The sequence below is a fragment of the Hemiscyllium ocellatum genome, chromosome 50 (assembly GCF_020745735.1).
Source record: "Hemiscyllium ocellatum isolate sHemOce1 chromosome 50, sHemOce1.pat.X.cur, whole genome shotgun sequence".
In the NCBI taxonomy this organism is placed as follows: Eukaryota; Metazoa; Chordata; class Chondrichthyes; order Orectolobiformes; family Hemiscylliidae; genus Hemiscyllium; species Hemiscyllium ocellatum.
The window spans coordinates 5,906,116-5,932,882 of record NC_083450.1 but is presented as its reverse complement, the minus strand read 5'-3'; the positions used below and the strand labels follow the sequence as shown (position 1 = coordinate 5,932,882).

General features: G+C 56.0%; 1 protein-coding gene across 1 annotated transcript in view; it reads right to left on the bottom strand.

Annotated features, from left to right (window-relative positions):
• LOC132805629 (nuclear receptor ROR-alpha A-like) overlaps nucleotides 1-26,767 on the bottom strand; it is a 36,156-nt gene that overhangs the window by 8,472 nt on the left and 917 nt on the right. Inside the window, exons 2-7 of the mRNA XM_060820810.1 lie at nucleotides 10,145-10,230; nucleotides 9,237-9,378; nucleotides 7,915-8,292; nucleotides 4,579-4,700; nucleotides 2,937-3,069; nucleotides 453-560 (exon numbers count right to left, since the gene is read on the bottom strand). Of these exons, the coding sequence (XP_060676793.1) occupies nucleotides 453-560; nucleotides 2,937-3,069; nucleotides 4,579-4,700; nucleotides 7,915-8,292; nucleotides 9,237-9,378; nucleotides 10,145-10,230 (969 nt within the window). The remainder of the gene's footprint in view (nucleotides 1-452; nucleotides 561-2,936; nucleotides 3,070-4,578; nucleotides 4,701-7,914; nucleotides 8,293-9,236; nucleotides 9,379-10,144; nucleotides 10,231-26,767) is intronic.

Sequence of the window (26,767 nt, the reverse complement as noted above, 5' to 3'; positions counted from 1 at the left end):
AGAGACCGTGATAGGGAAAGGTGGGGTGGGGGAGAGAGAGAGAAAGAAAGAGAGAGAGAGCGAGCTAGAGACCGTGATAGGGAAAGGTGGGGTGGGGGAGAGAGAGGGACACATTGAGATAGGGAAAAGGAGACGGAGAGAGATGGAGAGAGAGAAAGAGAGTGACACCAAAATAGGGAAAGGGTGGCGGAGGGGTAGAGTGTGAGAGAGAGAGAGAGAGAGATAGTGATGCCGAGGTCAGGTAAGGGAGGGAGAGAGAGGGAGATTAGATTCCCGGGGGGAGAAGTGAGAGAGTCAGAGAGTTAGCAAGATAGGGAGGGAGGGAGAGCAATGGGGAAAGAGAGCGAGAAACAGAGTGAGTGAAAGAGAGATGAGGAGGTAGAGAGAGAGAGAGAGGAGAGAGTTATTAGTCCATGTGGAATATTTGAGCAGTCACTGGAAGCAGCCCTTACCCAGAGCGTGGAAGAGCTCGGTCCCTGCATACTTTCCTTCAAAGAAGACCGTGTTGTTGCTGGGATTAAAGGCCTGGCACATCCGCAGGAGAACCACCTCGAGGGAGCCTGGGCACAGACAGACAAGGAGAGTAAGGGGTTACTATCTCAGGCAGGCTGCCCCCTCCCCATGGGGATGGAAATGGCTGCCATCATCCTCGTTCCTCCCAAGAGCCCACCTCCTCCCCCCACCCCCCACCTAATTACAGCCACCGAGATATCACCAGCCGAATTTCCACAGCAGCTAACACCTCAGGAGGAGGCTGATCGGCCCTTCAGGCTCTGTGCTAGCTCTCTGAAAGGTCGATCCAATTCGGTCAATACCCCCTCCACGCTCTCCCTCCCCCCACCAGTTTGGCTTATCCCACCTCCCACCGGCATCTCCTGCACTTTGGCAGGACATAGTTGACCAATGTGTGAAGGCACGGGGGTGGTGCGGCGGCTCAGCAGTTAGCACCGCAGCCTCACAGACCTGGGTTCGATCCCAGCCGCGGGTGGCTGGGTCTGCGTGGAGTTTGCACATTCTCCCCTCCATGTCTGCGTGGGTTTCCTCCAGGTGCTCTGGTTTCCTCCCACAGTGTAAAGATGTGCAGGTTAGGGTGGGTTGGCCACGCTAAATTGTCCCATAGTGCCCAGGGATGTGCAGGTTAGGGGGGATTGGCCATGCTAAATTGTCCCGTAGTGCCTAGGGATGTGTAGGTTTGGATGGGTTGGCCATGCTAAATTGTCCCATAGTGCCCAGGGATGTGCAGGTTAGGGTGGGTTGGCCATGCTAAATTGTCCCATAGTGCCCCAGGGATGTGCAGGTTAGGGTGGATTGGCCATGCTAAATTGTCCCGTAGTGCCCAGGGATGTGCAGGTTAGGGTGGATTGGCCATGCTAAATTGTCCCATAGTGCCCAGGGATGTGCAGGTTAGGGGGGATTGGCCAGGCTAAATTGTCCCGTAGTGTCCAGGGATGTGTAGGTTTGGATGGGTTGGCCATGCTAAATTGTCCCATAGTGCCCCAGGGATGTGCAGGTTAGGGTGGATTGGCCATGCTAAATTGTCCCGTAGTGCCCAGGGATGTGCAGGTTAGGGTGGATTGGCCAAGCTAAATTGTCCCGTAGTGCCCAGGGATGTGCAGGTTAGGGTGGATTGGCCATGCTAAATTGTCCCGTAGTGCCTAGGGATGTGTAGGTTTGGATGGGTTGGCCATGCTAAATTGTCCCATAGTGCCCAGGGATGTGCAGGTTAGGGTGGGTTGGCCATGCTAAATTGTCCCATAGTGCCCCAGGGATGTGCAGGTTAGGGTGGATTGGCCATGCTAAATTGTCCCGTAGTGCCCAGGGATGTGCAGGTTAGGGTGGATTGGCCATGCTAAATTGTCCCGTAGTGCCCAGGGATGTGCAGGTTAGGGTGGATTGGCCATGCTAAATTGTCCCATAGTGCCCAGGGATGTGCAGGTTAGGGGGGATTGGCCAGGCTAAATTGTCCCGTAGTGTCCAGGGATGTGTAGGTTTGGATGGGTTGGCCATGCTAAATTGTCCCATAGTGCCCCAGGGATGTGCAGGTTAGGGTGGATTGGCCATGCTAAATTGTCCCGTAGTGCCCAGGGATGTGCAGGTTAGGGTGGATTGGCCAAGCTAAATTGTCCCGTAGTGCCCAGGGATGTGCAGGTTAGGGTGGATTGGCCATGCTAAATTGTCCCATAGTGCCCAGGGATGTGCAGGTTAGGGGGGATTGGCCAGGCTAAATTGTCCCGTAGTGTCCAGGGATGTGTAGGTTTGGATGGGTTGGCCATGCTAAATTGTCCCATAGTGCCCAGGGATGTGCAGGTTAGGGTGGATTGGCCATGCTAAATTGTCCCGTAGTGCCCAGGGATGTGCAGGTTAGGGTGGATTGGCCATGCTAAATTGTCCCGTAGTGCCCAGGGATGTGCAGGTTAGGGTGGATTGGCCGTGCTAAATTGTCCCGTAGTGCCCAGGGATGTGCAGGTTAGGGTGGATTGGCCATGCTAAATTGTCCCGTAGTGCCCAGGGATGTGCAAGTTAGGGTGGATTGGCCGTGCTAAATTGTCCCGTAGTGCCCAGGGATGTGCAGGTTAGGGTGGATTGGCCATGCTAAATTGTCCCGTAGTGCCCAGGGATGTGCAGGTTAGGGTGGATTGGTCATGCTAAATTGTCCCGTAGTGCCCAGGGATGTGCAGGTTAGGGTGGGTTGGCCGTGCTAAATTGTCCCGTAGTGCCCAGGGATGTGCAGGTTAGGGTGGATTGGCCATGCTAAATTGTCCTGTAGTGCCCAGGGATGTGCAGGTTAGGGGGGATTGGCCATGCTAAATTGTCCCACAGTGCCCAGGGATGTGCAGGTTAGGGTGGGATTGGCCGTGGGAAACTGACCCGACCGGCTGAATGACCTGCTTCCCGTGCTGGAGAGATCCCGCCGCGCTCCGTGCTGACCCCGTTACCTGCTTTGAGAAGCACGATCTGGTCGTTCTGGCACAGCTCCAGGAAGCCGGCAATGCGTTTGGCGAACTCCACCACGTACTGGATGGCCTCGGTGATATTCCGGGCGCACCTCTGCCACATCTCCTCGGCCGACTGTGTTGGGAAACGCCGGAGAGGTAGGGGAGGGGAAGAAAACGCGGAGGGTGAGTCGTTCCGCAATGGTACGGGTCAGACGAGAGTTAGCCCAATGGGGGCGTGAGGGGGGGAGAGATCCGAAATATTCCAGATGCTGGGGATTGGAGAATCTGGGAGTGTTCGAGGAGCTGGGAGAGGCCATTCAGCCCCTTGGGCCTAGCCCGCCATTCAATCATGGCCCATCATTCACGTCAATGTCTTTGATGAAGGTATTTCCCTCTGCCTGACCTAGTCTGGGACTCAATTTTCCTCTCGCAGTGGAGAAGGTCGAAGGATTGTGCGTGTGTGTGTGTAAGAGAGAGAGAGGGATGGAGAGAGACGGGTTCAGGCGGACTGACACACACCTGCATGCCTGCAGAACGGGAAGCGTTCCTCACTCTCGAGTCTAGCCATTCTGGAAGGCTGTTTCGCATCATTGGAATCAGACCTTTCAGGTAAAAAGTGAGGTCTGCAGATGCTGGAGATCACAGTTGAAAATGTGTCGCTGGTTAAAGCACAGCAGCTCAGGCAGCATCCAAGGAACGGGAAATTCGACGTTTCGGGCATAAGCCCTTCATCAGGAATGAGGAGAGTGTGCCAAGCAGGCTAAGATAAAAGGTAGGGACTAGATCGAGGGCAGGTAAGAGGCCAGCACGGGGTGTCCAGGTGGATGGGGTGCGTTGGAGGCGGGAGAAGGGGTCGTCAGAGGGTGGGCAGGAGTCTAGGTTGTGAAAGTGGGCACGGAGGCGAAGGCGGCGGAAGAATTGTTCAATATCTCGCCGTGTGTTGAACTCATTAATCCGAGGGCGTAGGGGAATGAAGGTGAGGCCTCTGCTGAGGACTGATCTTTCATCCTCAGAGAGGGGGAGGTCTGGAGGGATGGTGAAGATCCGGCAAGGCTGGGAGCTAGGACCTGTTCCTGATGAAGGGCTTATGCCCGAAACGTCGAATTTCCTATTCCTTGGATGCTGCCTGACCTGCTGCGCTTTAACCAGCAACACATTTTCAAAACAGACCCTTCAGCCCAACTCGTCTGTGCCGACCCGATATCCTGAATTAATCCAGTCCCATTTGCCAGCACTTGGCCCATCTCCCTCCAAACCCTTCCAATTTGTGCCCCCATCCAGACGATTATTAAACATGGTCATCGTACCAGCCCCCTCCCCAGCAGCGCACTCTCGTTCTGGATTCCCCCACCCCAGGCAATCCCTGTGTGAGGGCTTGGAGTCATGTGTCAGCCCAGACTGGGTAAGGATGGCAGATTACTTTTCCCCGACCCCTCACTGGGGGTGGGTTTCACCACCATAGACCCCCCAAGACCAGCGTCTAGATTTGATTCATCGAATTGAAAGGGCTCCAAGGGGCAGTGACGGGATTTGAACCCGTTATTCCCCCCTCCCCCCAGTCTCCCCAGTTGCTAGCTCCGATGGGCCGAATGGGCTGATTGTGCCTCACGCCTATGTGCGGTACTGACTACCCGAACCTCACCTTTCTCTGGTAGCTGTCAACTTCACTCTGAGAGAATAACTTCCAGCGGAGAGTGTGGAGCTGCTCTGGCACATACTGGCGTGTCTCACGGTGAGATTTCACGACGTTCTGGATGATGTGGTCTGTCAGGGGGGGTGAGAGAGGGATCCACCAAAAACCAGGTTAAATCACTCAGCTGTCACACCTGACCTCTCCCCCCGTGAAGAATCCCCCCACTGACCCTTCACCCCCAACATCTCCTACACATCCCCACCCCTTCCACAAACCGAGACCTGAATAGCTCAGGGTTACATACCATCTCTCATACACACACTCTCTCACTCTCCTCCCTCCACACACACTCTCACTCCCACACTCACTCACTCTCTCCCAAACTCACTCTCTCTCCCACACTTACTCACTTTCTCTCTCACATTCACTCTCTCTCCCTCACACACTCACTCACACACTCTCTCTCACACACACACACACACACACACACACACACACACACACACACACACACACACACACACACACACACACACACACACACACACACACACTCTCTCCCTCACTCACTCATTCACTCTCACACACACACACTCGCTCTCCCTTCCACAGACACTTTCTATCCCACACTCACTCACTCTCTCTTTCACACTCACTCACTCTCTCTCCCACACTCACTCACACCCTCCCAAACTCACTCTCACACACTCTCACTCACTCCCACATACACAAACAATCTTATACTCTCTCTCTTTCACACTCACTCACACACACACTCTCACATACAACTTATTTCTCACACTCTCTCTCTAACACACGGTTTCCCTCTCTCTCATTCCCCCTTTCACTCTCGCAAACTCTCTCTCCCTCACAAACACACTCACTCTCCCTCTCTCTTTCCACTCTCTCAAACACACATGCACAGTCAGACACAGACAAAATCTTAGAGATTTAAGGGGGGGTGACAGAGATAGGGAGGGGGTGTAGGGGCTGGAGGGTTGACAGAGATAGGGAGGGGGTGTAGGGGCTGGAGGGTTGACAGAGATAGGGAGGGGGGTGTAGGGGCTGGAGGGTTGACAGAGATAGGGAGGGGGGTGTAGGGGCTGGAGGGTTGACAGAGATAGGGAGGGGGGTGTAGGGGCTGGAGGGGGTGACAGAGATAGGGAGGGGGGTAGGGGGCTGGAGGGGGTGACAGAGATAGGGAGGGGTTGTAGTGGTGACAGAGATAGGGAGGGGTGTAGAGGCTGGAGGGGGTGAGAGAGATAGGGAGGGGGAAAGGGGGCTGGAGGGGGTGACAAAGATAGGGAGGGGGGTGTAGGGGCTGGAGGGGGTGACAGAGATAGGGAGGGGGTAAGGGGGCAGGCGGGGGTGACAAAGATGGGGGGGTGTAGGGGTTGACAGAGATAGGGAAGGGTGTAGAGGCTAGGGGTGTGACAGAGACAGGGAGGGGTGTAGGGGTTGTAGGGGATGACAGAGATAGGGAGGGTGTGTAGGGGGCTGGAGGGGGTGACAGAGATAAGGAGGGGGTGTAGGGGGCTGGAGGGGGTGACAGAGATAAGGATGGGGTGTAGGGGATGACAGAGATAGGGAGGGGGTGTAGGGGCTGGAGGGGGTGACAGAGATGGTGAGGGGTGTAGGGGCTGGAGGGGGTGACAGAGATAGGGAGGGGGTATAGGGGCTGGAGAGAGTGACAGAGATAGGGAGGGGGTGTAGGGAGCTGGAGGGGGTAACAGAGATAGGAAAGTGTGTAGGGGCTGGAGGGGTGACAGAGATCGGTAGGGGGTGTAGGGGCTGGAGAGGGTGACAGAGATGGGGAGGGGGTGTAGGGGGCTGGCGGGGGTGACACAGATAGGGAGGGGGTGTAGGGGGTGACAGAGACAGTGAGGGGTGTAGGGGCTGGAGGGGTGACAGAGATAGGGAGGGGGTGTAGGGGGCTGGAGGGGGTGACAGTGATACGGAGGGGATGTAGGGGGCTGAAGGGGATGACAGATAGGGAGGGGGTGTAGGGGCTGGAGGGGGTGACAGAGATAGAGAGGGGGTGTAGGGGCTGGAAGGGGTGACAGAGCTAGGGAGGGGGTGTAGTGGCTGGAGGGGTGACAGAGATAGGGAGGGGGTGTAGGGGATGATAGAGATAGTGAGTGGTGTAGGGGCTGGAGGGGGTGACAGAGATAGGGAGGGGGGTGTAGGGGCTGGAGGGGGTGACAGAGATAGAGAGGGGGTGTAGGGGCTGGAGGGGGTGACAGAGATAGGGAGAGGGTGTAGGGGCTGGAGGAGGTGACAGAGATAGGGAGGGGGTGTAGGGGATGATCGAGATAGTGAGTGGTGTAGGGGCTGGAGGGGGTGACAGAGATAGGGAGGGGGGTGTAGGGGCTGGAGGGGGTGACAGAGATAGAGAGGGGGTGTAGGGGCTGGAGGGGGTGACAGAGATAGGGAGAGGGTGTAGGGGCTGGAGGAGGTGACAGAGATAGAGAGGGGGTGTAGGGGCTGGAGGGGGTGACAGAGATAGGGAGGGGGTGTAGGGGCTGGAGGGGGTGACAGAGATAGAGAGGGGGTGTAGGGGCTGGAAGGGGTGACAGAGCTAGGGAGGGGGTGTAGTGGCTGGAGGGGTGACAGAGATAGGGAGGGGGTGTAGGGGATGATAGAGATAGTGAGTGGTGTAGGGGCTGGAGGGGGTGACAGAGATAGGGAGGGGGGTGTAGGGGCTGGAGGGGGTGACAGAGATAGAGAGGGGGTGTAGGGGCTGGAGGGGGTGACAGAGATAGGGAGAGGGTGTAGGGGCTGGAGGAGGTGACAGAGATAGGGAGGGGGTGTAGGTGATGATCGAGATAGTGAGTGGTGTAGGGGCTGGAGGGGGTGACAGAGATAGGGAGGGGGGTGTAGGGGCTGGAGGGGGTGACAGAGATAGAGAGGGGGTGTAGGGGCTGGAGGGGGTGACAGAGATAGGGAGAGGGTGTAGGGGCTGGAGGAGGTGACAGAGATAGAGAGGGGGTGTAGGGGCTGGAGGGGGTGACAGAGATAGGGAGGGGGTGTAGGGGCTGGAGGAGGTGACAGAGATAGGGAGGGGGTGTAGGGGCTGGAGAGGGTGACAGAGATAGGGAGGGGGTGTAGGGGCTGGAGAGGGTGACAGAGATAGGGAGGGGGGTGTAGGGGCTGGAGGGGGTGACGGAGATAGGGAGGGTAAGGCCATTGGATATCAAGGGGGTGATGGTTGAGTTCTCTCTCAAAGGCAATCCCCTGGATGCTGACAGTGGAGGGAGAGGGGAGGGGGAGTGGGGAGAGGTGAGGGGGAGAGGGGAAGGGAGTGGGGGCGGATTAAGTGATGGGAGTGATATAAGACACACTCACCCAGCTCCCTGGTCGTGGGCAGAGGACCGTGGAGTCGGGCGAAACCTGGCCACACCACAAACTCCCCTCCGCCCGGGTGCTGTACGAACGGCCGGTGCTTCACGTCATTGGCCGGTAGGCCCGGCTGACCCGGGGGTGAGCCTGCTTCCGAGGAGCTGTAGCCCTGCCCTCCAGCAGCCTGCCTGCCTGTCCCGAGGCTGTGCCCAGAGGGATAGGCCTCCTGGCCGGGCTTTGGTAGGCCCTGGGTCTCTGAAGCCAGAGCGTAGGCCTGAACCTCAGCCTGGGGCTTGCCTGCACCTTGCTGCTGCATCTGGTGCTTCTGAACCTCAGCGTGTAGGCTGTCCCTCTGTTTCTTTGACATACGCCCGAACTTGACCGCTTAACACAAAGGTAAGACCAGGAAGGTTAGCACAATTCGGAATTCGTGCAGAGTCCCAGCACTCAGCCTGGGCCTCAGTTTCACCTCGGAGTTGTCACTCGCTCTCTTCCCTCCCGATTTGAAGATTGTTCCTGTTTTGATCCCTTCGCCCTCAGGATCTCCATCCAACTCCATCTCGGAAACATCCCGTGTTCCGGTCCCAACCGCTTTCTGGAGGGAAAACCCCACAGGCTCCCTTACCCTCTGGGTGAGGACAGTTGGAGCAGCACGGTGGCTCGGTGGTTAGCGCTGCTGCCTCACGGCACCAGGATTCCTCCCACAATCTGAAGATGGGCAGGTCAAGGTGAATTGGCCGTGCTGTCGGTTAGCTGCATTAGTCAGGGGCAAATATTGGGTCGAGAAAGGAGGGTTAGTATGGACTTGTTTGGCTGAAAGGCCTGATTCCACACTGTAGGGATTGTATCCTATTTCTCCTCATCTCAGACCTACTTTATCCCCTTTGGACTGTGACCCCCTTGTTCTCTTCCTCTGGTTCCTTACCCTTTTGTCTGGTCCTGATTTGGGGGAGGGGGTGAAATCTCATAAAACACTTTCTTTTGAACTCCCCAGTGAATGTAATCTGAACTGATCTGGTCTCTCGTTCTGCCATTCCAGGACTCCCTTCCTTGGATAGGGAAACTGGTCCTGGGACTGGGCGTGCTCGCCTTATCTTAGCGTAAAAAATGAGGTCTGCAGATGCTGGAGATCACAGCTGCAAATGTGTTGCTGGTCAAAGCACAGCAGGTTAGGCAGCATCTCAGGAATAGAGAATTCGACGTTTTTGGCCAACACTCGGGCTTGGCAGAGTCATACAAGCAGGGAAGCAGATTCGTCAGTCCCGCAACATGAACTACCACCCTCTAACCGATTCCTCCCCTCCCCGACGCCCCCACACTGCGCTCACCATCCCGGGACATGCCCAACTCAAGGCACTTGTGCAACCGGCAATGCTGGCATCGGTTGCGGCTGGTCCGGTCGATGGGGCAGTTCTGCTGGCGGGAGCAGGTGTAGGTGATGCTGTTCTGTTGGCTTCTCCTGAAGAACCCCTGAGGTTAAAACAAAAAGAAAACGAGAGAGAGAGAGAAGTAAGAATCGCCTTGGGTGGGCCAGAGATGTCTGTTTTCTCACTGGTCGGGAGAGGTTTCAGCCACCTCTGACCTGCCCCGGACCATGCAACAATGGCAGCCGCACTACCCACAATCCTCTGCCCTCCTGCAACCACCCTATCCCTCACACAGTGACAACCAGAGTCTGCACTGGGTCCACTGTGGGGAGTCAGTGACCTGATGGGCTGGTAAGACCTACTCCCTTCCTCCTACCCCCCCACACCACCAGTGGGGAAACACAGGTTCGAATCCCAACAAGGTCCGAGGTGGAGTTTAAATTCAGTGACTATGAGATTATGATTTTTTTTTTAAAAACATCAATGGAGGGGAGGTTAACTTTGGGGAGAGGGAAATCTGCTGTCCTTACCCTGTCTGGGTCTACACATAACTCCAGACCCCCAAAGTCATGGGGCGGACCCTTGAATGCCCTCTGAAATGGTTCTGAGCAGGGCACCCAGTTCAAGGGGTAATTAGGGATGGGGCAACAGATACTGGGCCCTCTCAGTGGTGTCCCTGGTCCCTTGAAAGAATAAGGGGCTGGAACATAGACTCTACGCCGTGCGGTGAAACAATTCAATCACCTCTCTCCACTCCCCACCCCCCCCAAACCACACTCCCACCTGGACACGGAGAGAGAGAGAGAGAGAGGTTTAGCACCATCCAGAGTGTTGGAGGTAGTGAACATACAGCTCATAGGCAGCGTTACCTTGCACCCTTCACAAGTTATGACTCCGTAATGGATCCCGGACGATTTGTCTCCGCAGATTTTACACGGAATGATTTCGATCTGAGCTGCAGCAGAGAGGAAAGGAATTTCAGAGAAGGCAATTCATATCAGTCTGTGTGTGTGTGTGTCCATTAGTGTGTGTGTGTGTGTGTGTGTGTGTCCATTAGTGTGTGTGAGTGTGTTTGTCCTTAGTGTGTTTGCCGTGTGTGTGTGTGTGTGTATGTGTGGTGTGTTAGCCTGACTGCGTGTGTGTGTGTGTGAGAACCTGCCCACGGGTGTGTTAACCTGACACTGTGTGTGAGAGTCTGTCCGTGTGTGTGGGTGTGTGTGTTAGCCTGACTGTGTGTGAGCCTGTTCTTGTGTGTGTGTTAGCCTGACTGCATGTATGTGTGTGAGCCTCTGTGTGTGTGTGTTAGCCTGTCTGTCTGTGTGTGTGTGTTAGCCTGACTGTGTGCGTGAGAGCCTATAAGTGTGTGTGTGTGTGTTAGTCTGTCCATGTGCATGTTAGCCTGACTCTGTGTGCATGTGTGTTTGTGTGTGTGTGTGTTAGCCTGACTGCGTGTGTATGTGAGCCTGTCCATGTGTGTGTTAGCCTGACTGTGTGCCTGTGTGTGTGTGTGTGAGAGCTTGTCCGTGTGTGTGTGTGTGTGTGTCAGCCTGACTGTGTGTGTGTGTGTTAGCCTGACTCTGTGTGTGTGTGTGTTAGCCTATGTGTGTGTTAGCCTGACTGTGTGTGTGTGTGTTAGCCTGACTCTGTGTGTGTGTGTGTTAGCCTATGTGTGTGTTAGCCTGACTGTGTGTGAGTGTGTGAGCCTGTGCATCTGCCCATCAGAGTCTGTGCCCTTGAGAGACAATGTGTGGTTCTGTGCGTGTGTGTGTGTGTGTGTGTGTGCGCGTGCGTGTGTGTGTGCGTGTGTCTTTGTATATGCCCCACTGTGGGCATCACTGTCCTGCCCAGTCCTGTGACTCCCTCCCTCAGCATCTCAGCCTCAGGCTGGAAAGCAGGAGGAGACCGGACAGCTCTCACTCAATGAAGGTGAATTGGCATCTGTGACCCTGCTGTAACCAGACTTGGCCACATGGAGGCAGTGCAAGCTCTTAGGTATTGGCAGAGTGAGGACCCATTATGTTCAAATATTCATTCCAGGCACATACACCCTGCTATTCCCTGCACAATGGGGCTCCCAGGAAATAACTCACTGCATCTTCACTCTAGAACGTCCATCTCCCTCTTTCCCTGGAAACTGTATAGAATCAAGCCTCAGCTCATCACCCTGGATGACACTCACTGAGGGTCAGTGCTGAGAGAGTGGGCGCTGTGGGAGGGTCAGCGCTGAGGGATCAGGCACTGTTGGAGGGTCAGCGCTGAAGGAGCAGGTACTGTTGGTGGGTCAGCACTGAGGGAGCGGGCACTCCATCATCACTCCCTCTCCACACCATCCCAGATACAGAGTAAAGCTCCCTCTTCACTGTCCCCCTATCAAACACTCCCAGGGCAGAGACAGCATGGTGTTAGATACAGAGTAAAGCTTCGTCTACACTGTCCCCCATCAAACACTCCCAGGGCAGGGACAGCACGGGGTTAGATACAGAGTAAAGCTCCCTCTACTCTGTCCCCCATCAAACACTCCCAGGACAGGGACATCACGGGGTTAGATACAGAGTAAAGCTCCCTCTACACTGTCCCCCACCAAACATTCCCAGGACAGGGACAGCACAGGGTTAGATACAGAGTAAAGCTCCCTCTACACTGTCCCCCACCAAACACTCCCAGGACAGGGACAGCACGGGGTTAGATACAGAGTAAAGCTCCCTCTACACTGTCCCCCACCAAACACTCCCAGGACAGGGACATCACGGGGTTAGATACAGAGTAAAGCTCCCTCTACACTGTCCCCCACCAAACACTCCCAGGACAGGGACAGCACGGGGTTAGATACAGAGTAAAGCTCCCTCTACACTGTCCCCCACCAAACACTCCCAGGACAGGGACAGCACGGGGTTAGATACAGAGTAAAGCTCCCTCTACACTGTCCCCCCCCAAACACTCCCAGGACAGGGACATCACGGGGTTAGATACAGAGTAAAGCTCCCTCTACACTGTCCCCCACCAAACACTCCCAGGACAGGGACAGCACGGGGTTAAATACAGAGTAAAGCTTCCTCTTAAAAAGTGTCACCACTGAACACTGTCAGGACAGGGGAAAATATGATGTCTGATACAGAATAAAGCTCTCTCTACAGTATCCCCGATCAAACACTCCCACGTCCTGTCAAAGCACCTTCCAAACCTCTGTCCTCTACCCCCCTAAGAGGATGAAGGCAGCAGATACAGAAGGAACACTGGCTCCTTGCAGGTTCCCCCTCCCTCATACCATCCCGTCTTTGAAATATATGATGGGGCACCATATCCCTACCTCACACAGAGGCTCACCCCCAACCTTCTCAAGGGGCAATTAGGTACAGGTGATAAATGCTGGGTCCACCCAGTGATGCCTGCATTGGTAATAATGCCCAGGTCACAGTTGGCATCTTTAGTGTGTCCTCCTGTCACATAGCCGCTGACTGAAATCATCGTCTGCTCCCTGTTAGATTGTCGGAAAAGTGTGGCATTTGCTTGAGATTGGAACAGAATTCAGAGACTGCTATAGGAAGGAGGTTGTGAAACTTGGAAGGGGTCAGAAAAGATTTACGAGGATGTTGGAGGGTTTGAGCTACAGGGAGAGGCTGAACAGGTTGGGGCTGTTTTCCCTGGAGCGTCGGAGGTGACCTTATCGAGGTTTATAAAATCATGAGGGGCATGATTATAGGATAAATAGACAAGGTCTTTTCCCTGGGGTGGGCGAGTCCAGAACTAGAGGGGCATAGGTTTAGGGTGAGAGGGGAAAGGGACCTGAGGGGCAACTTTTTCACACAGAGGGTAGGTACGTGTATGGAACGAGCTGCCAGAGGATGTGGTGGAGGCTGGTACAATATTTCAAAGGCATCTGGAAGGGGAGATGAAGAGGATGGGTTTAGAGAGATATGGGCCAAATGCTGGCAGGTGGGACTGGATTAGGTTGGGATATCTGGTCAGCATGGATGAGTTGGACCGAAGGGTCTGTTTCCGTGCTGTGTGAAGCTATGACTGAAAAGTGCACAGTGATTGAGAACTCATCGCTTTGGGGACTCAGTGACGGCTTCACATTTAAAGCTGTTCTACAACAGGACAGCTGTGCCTTTTTTGACTCAGGGACTGTCATGATGGGCAATGACTCCTGATCCCGTGGCTTCCAGAAGCAAGTATTCGGCTCTGGGTCTGTCTGTGCCCCACATAGTGAAGGTTGGAAAGGCTGGGAAGCAGAGAGTTGCTGCGAGGAGGGGGTGAGGAGCATGGGTTTCACAATACGTCAATAATTCGGCCACAGGGCGCAGAATTATTCATTCGAGCTGAGAGTCTCCCTGCTTGGGAGACGCCCTCTCTGACTGCTCCCCACGTCTGTGCTGCCAGTAAGTGGCACTGACTTCTGTCTGAGCTGTTTCTCACCGCGTGGTGAGGGGCACAGGGGGGATGCTTGAATCAATGGAGCGGGATAATCACTGGGCCAGTAAGCTACAGGGTGTGGCGGTAGGTTGGAATCTCACACTGTCAGGGGGTGTGACACAGTTTAATAGGAATCTGGATTTAGACATCGTGTGAAAGGGATAATCCACAATGGTGCCAGGGCATCTGCCAATATGACCCGGTATGTGCCTCCACATGACTCCAGGTGCCCACCTCGATGGGGTTGGCTCTGAAGTGCCCTCTGCAGAATTAGGGATGGGGTAATAAGTGCCAGTTCACTTCCATTCTCGCAAAGTACCTTACTACCATTTGAAGGTGCCGTTGGAGGGTCAGCGCTGAGGGAGCGGGCACTGTCGGAGGGTCAGCGCTGTGGGAAGGGGCGTTGTCAGAGGGTCAGCGCTGAGGGAGCGGGCGTTGTCAGAGGGTCAGCGCTGAGGGAAGGGACGCTGTCAGAGGGTCAGCGCTGAGGGAAGGGGCGCTGTCGGAGGGTCAGCGCTGAGGGAAGGGGCGCTGTCAGAGGGTCAGCGCTGAGGGAAGGGGCGTTGTCAGAGGGTCAGCACTGAGGGAGCGGGCACTGTCGGAGGGTCAGCGCTGAGGGAAGGGGCGTTGTGCGAGGGTTAGCGCTGAGGGAGCGGGCACCGTCGGAGGGTTAGTGCTGAGGGAAGGGTCAGCGCTGAGGGAGCGGGCACTGTCGGAGGGTCAGCGCTGAGGGAAGGGGCGTTGTCAGAGGGTCAGCGCTGAGGGAAAGGGCGTTGTCAGAGGGTCAGCACTGAGGGAAGGGGCGTTGTCAGAGGGTCAGCGCTGAGGGAAGGGACGCTGTCGGAGGGTCAGCGCTGAGGGAAGGGGCGCTGTCGGAGGGTCAGCGCTGAGGGAGCGGGCACTGTCGGAGGGTCAGCGCTGAGGGAAGGGGCGCTGTCGGAGGGTCAGCGCTGAGGGAGCGGGCACTGTCGGAGGGTCAGCGCTGAGGGAAGGGACGCTGTCAGAGGGTCAGCACTGAGGGAGCGGGCACTGTCGGAGGGTCAGCGCTGAGGGAAGGGGCGTTGTGCGAGGGTTAGCGCTGAGGGAGCGGGCACTGTCGGAGGGTTAGTGCTGAGGGAAGGGTCAGTGCTGAGGGAGCAGGCACTGTCGGAGGGTCAGTGCTGAGGGAGCGGGCACTATGGGAGGGTCAGCGCTGAGGGAGCGGGTGTTGTTGGAGGGTCAGTGCTGAGGGAGCGGGCGCTGTGGGAGGGTCAGCGCTGAGGGAGCGGGCACTGTTGGAGGGTCAGCGCTGAGGGAGCGGGTGCTGTTGGAGGGTCAGCGCTGAGGGAGCAGGCACTGTCAGAGGGTCAGCGCTGAGGGAGCGGGCTCTGTTGGAGGGTCAGCGCTGAGGGAGCGGGCTCTGTTGGAGGGTCAGCGCTGCGGGAGCGGGCTCTGTTCGGGTCAGCGCTGAGGGAGTGGGCTCTGTTGGAGGGTCAGCGCTGAGGGAGCGGGCACTGTTGGAGGGTCAGCGCTGAGGGAGTGGGCACTGTTGGAGGGTCAGCGCTGAGGGAGCGGGCACTGTCGGAGGGTCAGCGCTGTGGGAAGGGGCGTTGTCAGAGGGTCAGCGCTGAGGGAGCGGGCGTTGTCAGAGGGTCAGCGCTGAGGGAAGGGTCAGCGCTGAGGGAGCGGGCACTGTCGGAGGGTCAGTGCGGAGGGAAGGGTCAGTGCTGAGGGAGCAGGCACTGTCGGAGGGTCAGTGCTGAGGGAGCGGGCACTATGGGAGGGTCAGCGCTGAGGGAGCGGGTGTTGTTGGAGGGTCAGTGCTGAGGGAGCGGGCGCTGTGGGAGGGTCAGCGCTGAGGGAGCGGGTGCTGTTGGAGGGTCAGCGCTGAGGGAGCAGGCACTGTCAGAGGGTCAGCGCTGAGGGAGCGGGCTCTGTTGGAGGGTCAGCGCTGAGGGAGCGGGCTCTGTTGGAGGGTCAGCGCTGCGGGAGCGGGCTCTCTTCGGGTCAGCGCTGAGGGAGTGGGCTCTGTTGGAGGGTCAGCGCTGAGGGAGCGGGCACTGTTGGAGGGTCAGCGCTGAGGGAGCGGGCACTGTCGGAGGGTCAGCGCTGTGGGAAGGGGCGTTGTCAGAGGGTCAGCGCTGAGGGAGCGGGCGTTGTCAGAGGGTCAGCGCTGAGGGAAGGGACGCTGTCAGAGGGTCAGCGCTGAGGGAAGGGGCGCTGTCGGAGGGTCAGCGCTGAGGGAAGGGGCGCTGTCAGAGGGTCAGCGCTGAGGGAAGGGGCGTTGTCAGAGGGTCAGCACTGAGGGAGCGGGCACTGTCGGAGGGTCAGCGCTGAGGGAAGGGGCGTTGTGCGAGGGTTAGCGCTGAGGGAGCGGGCACTGTCGGAGGGTTAGTGCTGAGGGAAGGGTCAGCGCTGAGGGAGCGGGCACTGTCGGAGGGTCAGCGCTGAGGGAAGGGGCGTTGTCAGAGGGTCAGCGCTGAGGGAAAGGGCATTGTCAGAGGGTCAGCACTGAGGGAAGGGGCGTTGTCAGAGGGTCAGCGCTGAGGGAAGGGACGCTGTCGGAGGGTCAGCGCTGAGGGAAGGGGCGCTGTCGGAGGGTCAGCGCTGAGGGAGCGGGCATTGTCGGAGGGTCAGCGCTGAGGGAAGGGGCGCTGTCGGAGGGTCAGCGCTGAGGGAGCGGGCACTGTCGGAGGGTCAGCGCTGAGGGAAGGGACGCTGTCAGAGGGTCAGCACTGAGGGAGCGGGCACTGTCGGAGGGTCAGCGCTGAGGGAAGGGGCGTTGTGCGAGGGTTAGCGCTGAGGGAGCGGGCACTGTCGGAGGGTTAGTGCTGAGGGAAGGGTCAGCGCTGAGGGAAGGGTCAGCGCTGAGGGAGCGGGCACTGTCGGAGGGTCAGTGCGGAGGGAAGGGTCAGTGCTGAGGGAGCAGGCACTGTCGGAGGGTCAGTGCTGAGGGAGCGGGCACTATGGGAGGGTCAGCGCTGAGGGAGCGGGTGTTGTTGGAGGGTCAGTGCTGAGGGAGCGGGCGCTGTGGGAGGGTCAGCGCTGAGGGAGCGGGTGCTGTTGGAGGGTCAGCGCTGAGGGAGCAGGCACTGTCAGAGGGTCAGCGCTGAGGGAGCGGGCTCTGTTGGAGGGTCAGCGCTGAGGGAGCGGGCTCTGTTGGAGGGTCAGCGCTGCGGGAGCGGGCTCTCTTCGGGTCAGCGCTGAGGGAGTGGGCTCTGTTGGAGGGTCAGCGCTGAGGGAGCGGGCACTGTTGGAGGGTCAGCGCTGAGGGAGCGGGTGCTGTTGGAGGGTCAGCGCTGAGGGAGCAGGCACTGTCAGAGGGTCAGCGCTGAGGGAGCGGGCTCTGTTGGAGGGTCAGCGCTGAGGGAGCGGGCTCTGTTGGAGGGTCAGCGCTGCGGGAGCGGGCTCTGTTCGGGTCAGCGCTGAGGGAGTGGGCTCTGTTGGAGGGTCAGCGCTGAGGGAGCGGGCACTGTTGGAGGGTCAGCGCTGAGGGAGCGGGAACTGTCGGAGGGTCAGCGCTGTGGGAAGGGGCGTTGTCAGAGGGTCAGCGCTGAGGGAGCGGGCGTTGTCAGAGGGTCAGCGCTGAGGGAAGGGACGCTGTCAGAGGGTCAGCGCTGAGGGAAGGGGCGCTGTCGGAGGGTCAGCGCTGAGGGAAGGGGCGCTGTCAGAGGGTCAGCGCTGAGGGAAGGGGCGTTGTCAGAGGGTCAGCACTGAGGGAGCGGGCACTGTCGGAGGGTCAGCGCTGAGGGAAGGGGCGTTGTGCGAGGGTTAGCGCTGAGGGAGCGGGCACTGTCGGAGGGTTAGTGCTGAGGGAAGGGTCAGCGCTGAGGGAGCGGGCACTGTCGGAGGGTCAGCGCTGAGGGAAGGGGCGTTGTCAGAGGGTCAGCGCTGAGGGAAAGGGCGTTGTCAGAGGGTCAGCACTGAGGGAAGGGGCGTTGTCAGAGGGTCAGCGCTGAGGGAAGGGACGCTGTCGGAGGGTCAGCGCTGAGGGAAGGGGCGCTGTCGGAGGGTCAGCGCTGAGGGAGCGGGCACTGTCGGAGGGTCAGCGCTGAGGGAAGGGGCGCTGTCGGAGGGTCAGCGCTGAGGGAGCGGGCACTGTCGGAGGGTCAGCGCTGAGGGAAGGGACGCTGTCAGAGGGTCAGCACTGAGGGAGCGGGCACTGTCGGAGGGTCAGCGCTGAGGGAAGGGGCGTTGTGCGAGGGTTAGCGCTGAGGGAGCGGGCACTGTCGGAGGGTTAGTGCTGAGGGAAGGGTCAGCGCTGAGGGAAGGGTCAGCGCTGAGGGAGCGGGCACTGTCGGAGGGTCAGTGCGGAGGGAAGGGTCAGTGCTGAGGGAGCAGGCACTGTCGGAGGGTCAGTGCTGAGGGAGCGGGCACTATGGGAGGGTCAGCGCTGAGGGAGCGGGTGTTGTTGGAGGGTCAGTGCTGAGGGAGCGGGCGCTGTGGGAGGGTCAGCGCTGAGGGAGCGGGCACTGTTGGAGGGTCAGCGCTGAGGGAGCGGGTGCTGTTGGAGGGTCAGCGCTGAGGGAGCAGGCACTGTCAGAGGGTCAGTGCTGAGGGAGCGGGCTCTGTTGGAGGGTCAGCGCTGAGGGAGTGGGCTCTGTTGGAGGGTTAGCGCTGCGGGAGCGGGCTCTGTTGGAGGGTCAGCGCTGAGGGAGCGGGCTCTGTTCGGGTCAGCGCTGAGGGAGTGGGCTATGTTGGAGGGTCAGCGCTGAGGGAGCGGGCACTGTTGGAGGGTCAGCGCTGAGGGGGCGGGCACTGTTGGATGGTCAGCGCTGAGGGTGCGGGCTCTGTTGGAGGGTCAGCGCTGAGGGAGCGGGCACTGTTGGAGGGTCAGCGCTGAGGGAGCGGGCACTGTTGGAGGGTCAGCGCTGTTGTGGGTCATTGTTGATCAAGGTGGAGAAAGACATGGGGTGAGATAAGGAGAGATGGTGGGGAGGGGGAGAGAGAGAGGGCAGAAGTTGTTTTAAATTCATTAATGGGATCGTCGCTGGCTGGGCAAGCATTTATTACCTGTCCCTAGTTGCCCTTGTGAAGGGGTGGTGAGCTGCCTTTTTAAACCACTGCAGCTCAGAGGCAATAATATTCATCAATAACGCCCTTAGGGAGGGATTCCCAGGGTATTGACCTGAACAAACAGGCAATATATTCAGGATGCTGAGGGGGTGGTGTTCCCATGTATCTGCTGCCCCCTTGTCCTGTCGAGATGGAATTGGTCATAGGTTTGGAACGTGCTGTCTGAGGGTCCTTTGTAGATGGCACACCCTGCTGCTACTGAGCATCAGTGGAGAGAGATACAATAGAGACAGAGTGAGAGATAAAGAGAATACAGAGAAAGAGAGAGATGAGACACTACTGAGTGAACAATAAGACAGAAACGAAAGTACAATCACTCATCTGGCTGGGAACAGAAGGGAAATCTGAGGGGAATTTGCATTCACACTCTAACTAGAGTTTGCATATATTTGAATAATACAGAGTTTATTTGGTCAGCGAGAAAGGTAAGTATTACCTGACCATATTCAGCGGTCTATGAAGGCAAAGGATTTATTGACAGGAGTCTCTCTCTCTCTCACACACACACACACACATACGCGCGCACACACTCACTGGGGTACAGTCCAACACACACACACTGACTCTCACTGGGGTACAGTCCCACACACACAGACTGATGCTCACTGGGGTACAGTCCCACATACAGACTGACGCTCACTGGGGTACAATCCCACACACACAGACTGACTCTCACTGGGGTACAGTCCCACACACACACAGACTGATGCTCACTGGGGTACAGTCCCACACACACACACTGACTCTCACTGGGGTACAGTCCCACACACACTGACTCTCACTGGGGTACAGTCCCACACACACACACTGACTCTCACTGGGGTACAGGGTCCCACACACACACACACACTGACTCTCACTGGGGTACAGTCCCACACACACACAGTGACTTACACTGGGATACAGTCCCACACACACACACACTGACTCTCACTGGGGTACAGTCCCACACACACACACACACACACACACACACAGACTGTCACTGGGGTACAGTTACACACACACACACACCCTCTGACTCTCACCCGGGTCTCTCAGTGGGAGAGGGGGATAGGTTGGGGGTTCACATAAGGAGAAAGAGAGAGAGAATCATTGTGACAGAAGAAAGGACAGAGTGAAGGAGAGAGAAAGAGCTGAGAGAGAGGGGGGGGGAGATCGGGAAAACATCATGGGGGAGACAAATTCACGGAAGACAGGAGGGAAATTGACAGAGCGAGGGAGTGACTGAGAAAGGGAAAGGAGGCAGATGGGTGGAGAGCAGGGACAGTAAAGGAATAAGGCAGAAACTGGAAAGAGAGAGAGAGAGAGAGGGAGAGAAACAGCACATGGGAGGGAGAGAGAGAAGGAGGGGCATGGATGGAAGGAGGGATGGAGCTGGAGGGAGGAATGAGAGAAGCGGGAGAGAGATAGGAAAATGAAATGGAAGCAGTCGGTGGGAGAGAGAGATGGAGGAAGCGAGAGAGAGAGAGGTTAGATTAGACTTACAGTGTGGAAACAGGCCCTTCGGCCCAACAAGTCCACACCGACCCGCCGAAGCGCAACCCACCCATACCCCTTACCTAACACCACGGGCAATTTAGCATGGCCAATTGTGCAGGGTTCGGGCTGGAAGCGAGTTGTCGAGTGGAGGTTGCTTTCTGAAGGACTGCTTTGACTTCCGCCATTGAACTGATTCTTGCTGCAATGCTTCGGTTTTTTGGTTAACACGTCTGACCCTGGAGGATGCCACGGAAGTTCTCAGCTTCTCAGTAATTGTTCGAGAGGTGACCCACATAAACCAGACAGGCAACTGCTGACAGCAGGCACCTAGTTCAGGCAGCACCGTCCCCGGCAGGCAGAGCTACGGAATATCACCCGGGGAAGGCAGGGCAGGTAAAGAGAGGGAGAGAAGCGTAGAAAATAAGCAGCGGTGGAGGGGGAGGGAGGACATTCAGCCCCTCGATACATCCAATACTAGCCCAGCTGATCATCCAACTCAGTCCCCTTTCGGTCCCTCTCCAACTCTTCCTTGAGAATCTTCAACGTCTCACCCTGACCACTTCTGGTTAGAGTTTTAAAACTCTCTGTTAGAGTTTTAAAGGTTTCTATGAGGATTTCCCCCATCCCTTGTTCATCTAAACTCCCAGTGAATATAAGCTTAATCGACCCAGTCTCTCTCTGTGTACATCAGCGTGAAGGGTGTAAGCGAGGGAGGGACGGAGGTGTGCAATTTGGCTGCAAGATTCCACCTCCTGGGCATTTCCCCCCCTCTCTCTCTCCCTCCCTTTCTCCCCTGCTTCTGTTAGGCTATGATTGGGAACCACACACACACACACACACACACACATACACAGAGATAACATATACAGACCTACACACACACAGGCAGACAGACACACACACACACAAAGACAAACACACACACACACAGATATATACATACATATGCACAGAGACATATACACACACACACAAAGGCAGACAGTCAAACATAGACAGAGTTAATTACAGTTAAACGCAGATACACATGTACATACTAGACAGAGACACACATATGCAGACAGACACACACACATACACACACATGTAGGCAGATTGACACACAGACACACACACACACACACACAGACACATACGTACATACACACATAGATACACACAGACAAACACACAGATACACACACACACATAGGCAGACAGACACACACAGTTATACACACACACACATACACATACACATACGTAGGTCGACAGACATACACACACACATACACACACAAACAGGAGACAGACACACACATAGGCAGATAGACAGACACACACACACATACACACACTAGGCAGACAGGCAGACACAGTCACAGACAAACACACACACACATACATGTACATACCCACAGGTACACGCAGACATAGACAAACACACATAGGCTCAAACAGGCAGACAGACACACATGTACACACTGACACACACAGGCAAAGAGACACATACACACACTGACACAAACAGGTGGACAGACACACATAATGATGTAAACCCACACACATTGTGGGCAGCACAGTGGCACAGTGGTTAGCACTGCTGCCTCACAGCGCCAGAGACCCGGGTTCAATTCCCGACTCAGGCGACTGACTGTGTGGAGTTTGCACGTTCTCCCCGTGTCTGCGTGGGTTTCCTCCGGGTGCTCCGGTTTCCTCCCACAATCCAAAGGTGTACGGGTCAGGTGAATTGACCATGCTAAATTGCCCGTAGTGTTAGGTAAAAGGGTAAATGTAGGGGGGTGGGTTGCGCTTCGGTGGGTCGGTGTGGACTTGTTGGGCCGAAGGGCCTGTTTCCACTACTGCAAGTAATATAAAAAAAAACTTTCCTGATGAGGGGCTCTGCAAATGACCCGAAACGTCATTTGCAGACACATATACACACATAGAGAAAGTCACACACAGACTAAAACAGGCAGACACACAGGCACATATGCAGACACACAGACACAGTGAAAGTCACACACAGACTAAAACAAGGCAGGCAGATACGTATATACACACACACACACACACACACACACACACACACACACAGTGCTGATCTACACCCAAGTTGACAAAGTGACCACTTCTCCACCACCTCACACAGGGCTCTCAGATACCAGTTACCCACCCCGTGCCAGCTGGGAGGATTGTGTGGGCCCATGCGGAGGGCAGTTTGGGAATTCCGACCCCCCTCCCCACCCCCAATCTGATCGGTCAGGGGTCGTTCAGATGATAGGTCAGGGATTTCAGTGACTGTGTACATCCAGGTCAAAGGTCAGGGTCAACAACCTCATACCCACTATTCTCTTGCCCCATTTCACCCCTGCTTCCAATTTCCCTCCCCCTCCTGCTTTGTTTCTCTCTCTCTCTGTCTCTCTCTCACTCACACACATGCATGTACACACACGCACATGCTCTGCACCATCTCCCAACCCTTTCTGTTTCCCATTCCCCATCCCCTCCCTTTCTCTCCCATCCCCCACTGTCTCTTTAACTCTACTCCCATCTTCCTCTGTCTCTCCCTCCATCCTCTCTCTCTCTCTCTCTGTATCCTCCCACCCCCACTAACTACCCTCTGTCTTTATCAGACCATTTCCCTCCTTCTCTCTCTCTCTCTCCAGCCCAGGCCATCTCCCCTACACCCTCTCCTGCTGTCTCTCCACATCCGCCCCTCCCCATCTTCCTCTATCTATCTCCGTAACCCCCTCACACTCTCTTACCCGTCCCCCTCTCTCTCTCCCCCATTTCTCTCTGTCTCCCCCAATTCCCTCTCTCTTCCCCAACTTCCTCAATCTGCTCCCCATCTCCCCCCTCTCTCTCTCTCCCCTCAGCTCCCCCCATCTCGCTCAGTTCCCCCCATCTCCCCCCTCTCTCTCTCTCCCCCCATCTCCCCCTCTCTCTCTCTCCCCTCACCTCTCCCCCATCTCTCTCAGTTCCCCCCATCTCCCCCTCTCTCCCATCATTTCCCCCCATCTCCCTCTCTCTCTCTCTCCCCTCATCTCCCCCACCTCTCTCAGTTCCCCCATCTCCCTCTCTCTATCTCTCCCCCCTCCTCATCCTCCTCTCTGTTCCCCATATTCCTCTCTCTCACACACACACACACCACCTCTCTCTCCCTACATCCCTCTTTATCCATCTCACTCTCTCCCGCCTCTGTCCCCCTCATTCCTCTGTTCTTCCCCCGTTCACATCTTCCCATCCCACCTATTCTTTCCTCTATTTTCCATGCCCATTTCTCTCTCTCTCCCCCCTATCAGCCTCTGTTTTCCACCTCCCCCGCTCCCCCCAAGCCCACACAGTCTCTCCCCCTTCTCTCTCTCTGCTTCTCTCCCCTCCCCCTCTCCCAGGGGCTAACAGGTCTACATAGCTCTGTAACGGTCCCCTACAAAGCTCAATGTCATAGAGTCATCCAGCACGGAAACAGACCCTTCGGTCCAACTCGTCCGTGCTGAACACAATCCCAGACTAAACTAGTTCCACCTGCTTGCTCCTGGCCCATATCCCTCCAAACCTATTTCCTATTCATGTACTCATCCAAATGCCCCTCGTGATTTTATAGACCTCAATAAGGTCCCAGTGAAAAAAACTCCCAGTCTATTTTGGCCTTTCTTTATAACTCAAGCCTTCCACCCCGGTAAATCTCTCCTGAACCCTCTCCAGTCCTTCCTGTAACAGGGCGACCAGAACTGGATGCAGTCCTCCAGACGAGGCCTCACCAATGTCCTGTACAACCCCAATGTGACGTCCCCAACTCCTGTACTCAAAGGTCTGAGCGATCAAGGCAAGCGTGCTAAATGCCTTCTTGATCACCTTGTCTACGTGTGATGCAAACTTCAAAGAATTATGTCCCTGAACCCCTCGGTCTCTCTGTTTGATAACATTACCTAGGGCCCTATCATTAATTGTATAAGCCCTGCCCCTTTGTCTTACTAAAGTATAAACTCTCGTATTTATCCAAATTAAACTCCATCGACCACTCCTCAGCCCTTTGGCCTAGTTGATTGAGATCCCTTTGTAATCTTTAGTAATCTTCTTCACTGTCCCCAGTACCAGAAATTTTGGCATCAGCTACAATCCTACCAACCTCCTCACCCACCTCACCTCAAGAACAAACTGCATTTATATAGCACCTTTAACACAGTAGAATATCCCTCGCAAGAGTGATTTATCAGACAACAGAGAAACAACGGGGCAGACAGGGTTGGGAGGCAGATTTGAGACTTTAGGCCGGGTGAATAATGTGGAAATTCTTTCAGTCCAGCCTTCCACGGTTGAGCAGCCTACTTTTCATTTCTCCCTCCCCGCCTCTCTCTCTCTCTCTTAGGAATCAATCCAGATCTGCCCATGGGCATCAGTTAGGCAATAGATGGAAAAGCAATGCAGGCCCATTGGTTGCTAAGCAACAGACCAGGCCTACTGAAGCCTCAGCTTTGAGTGTTACTTCAGGAGAGGACAACAGCGCTGGGATCTGGATGGGAGTGGTGGGGGGAGTTTCCTGTTAGTCCCTGCTCCTCTCACCCACTGTCTCTCTGCTTTTCTCTCTCTCTCTCTCTCTGTCCCTCACTCTTTCTGTCTCTCACTGTCCCCCACTCTCTCTGGCTCTCTCTCTCTGTCCCTCACTCTCTCTGTCTCTCTCTCTCTCTGTCCCTCACTCTCTCTGTCCCTCTCTCTCATTCCCTCTCTCTCTGTCCCTCACTCTCTCTGTCCCTTCTCTCTTTCTCTCTGTGCCCCCCTCTCTCTCTGTCCCTCTCCCTCTGTCTCTCTTTCACTCTCCCTCTCTCTCTGTCCCCCACGCTCTCTGTCCCCCACGCTCTCGCTGTCCGTCTCACTCTCTCTGTCCCTCTCTCTCTCTGTTGCTTGCTATCCCTCTCTCTCTGTATCTCTCTCTCTATCCCCTCTATCTCAGTCCCCCATTCTCTCCGACTCTCTCTCTGTCTGTCTGTCCCTCACTCTGTCTCTCTCTGTCCCCACTCTCTCTGTTTCCCCCTCTCTCTCTGTCCCCCATCTCTACTCCTCCGTCTCTATCTAACTCATCCCTCTTCTCCCCGATCCACTTTGTCTCTCTCTCTCTCTCTCCCCCCTCCCAACTTTCTGTCTTCCTTCCTCTCTCCCTCTGTCCCGTTTCTCTCCCTCTCCCTCTCTCTCTCTCTCTCCCTATCTCACCCCTTTCTCCTCCCATCCCTCGTAGAGTCGTACAGCCATATGGCTTGAAAACAGACCCTTCGGCCCATCCACAGCTTGCTGATCATAATCCCCAAACTAATCCCACCTGCTTGCTCCTGGCCCATGTCCCTCCAAACCTTTCCTGTTCGTGAACTCATCGAAATGTTTTTTAAATGTTATAACCGTGCCCACATCCACCACTTCCTCTTGGAATGTCATCTCACACACGACCCACCCTCTGTGTAAAAATGTATTTATTAAACTCTTTCTCCTCTCACTCTAAAAATTGAAATCACCTCCACTGTGGAAAATTCACCAGCTATTCACTGTAGCCATGTTGCTCATGATTTTGTAAAAGTCTATAATCTCAACCTCCAATACTCCAGTGAAATAGAGTTCCGGCCTCTCCTTATAACTCAAAATCCTCCATTCTCAGCAAAATTCCTGGCCTTGTATCCCTGCAGTTCTTCTCTGTCCCGAACAGGAGAGAAGAGAGAGAGAAGAGAGAGACAGAGAGGCAGAGAGACAGACAGACAGAGAGACAGACAGACAGAGAGAGACAGACAGAGAGAGACAGAGAGAGAGAGAGAGAGAGACAGAGAGAGAGACAGACAGAGAGAGAGACAGACAGAGAGAGAGAGAGAGAGACAGAGAGACAGACATGGAGACAGAGAGAGAGAGAGAGAGACAGACAGACAGACAGACAGAGAGAGAGAGAGACAGAGAGAGAGAGAGAGAAAGAGAGAGAGAGGGAGGGAGTCAGATTAAACCATTTATCAATCACTAGTCCCTGGGAGAGAAGGGGCACGTTGTGGCATGGTGGCTCAGTGGTCAGCGCTGCTGCCTCACAGCACCAGGGACCTGGGTTCGATTCCCACCTCAGGCGACTGACTGTGTGGAGTTTGCACATCCTCCCCGTGTCTGCGTGGGTTTCCTCCGGGTGCTCCGGTTTCCTCCCACAGTCCAAAGATGTGCAGGTCAGGGTGGATTTGCCGTGGGAAATGCAGGGTTACAGGGATAGGGTGGGTTAGCTTCTGTTCGGAGGATCAGTATGAACATGAACATATGGGCAGCACGGTGGCACAGTGGTTAGCACTGCTGCCTCACAGCGCCAGGGACCTGGGTTCAATTCCCGCCTCAGGCGACTGACTGTGTGGAGTTTGCACGTTCTCCCCGTGTCTGCGTGGGTTTCCTCCGGGTGCTCCGGTTTCCTCCCACAGTCCAAAGATGTGCGGGTCAGGTGAATCGGCCATGCTAAATTGCCCGTAGTGTTAGGTAAGGGGTATATGTAGGGGTTTGGGTGGGTTGCGCTTCGGCGGGTTGGTGTGGACTTGTTGGGCCGAAGGGCCTGT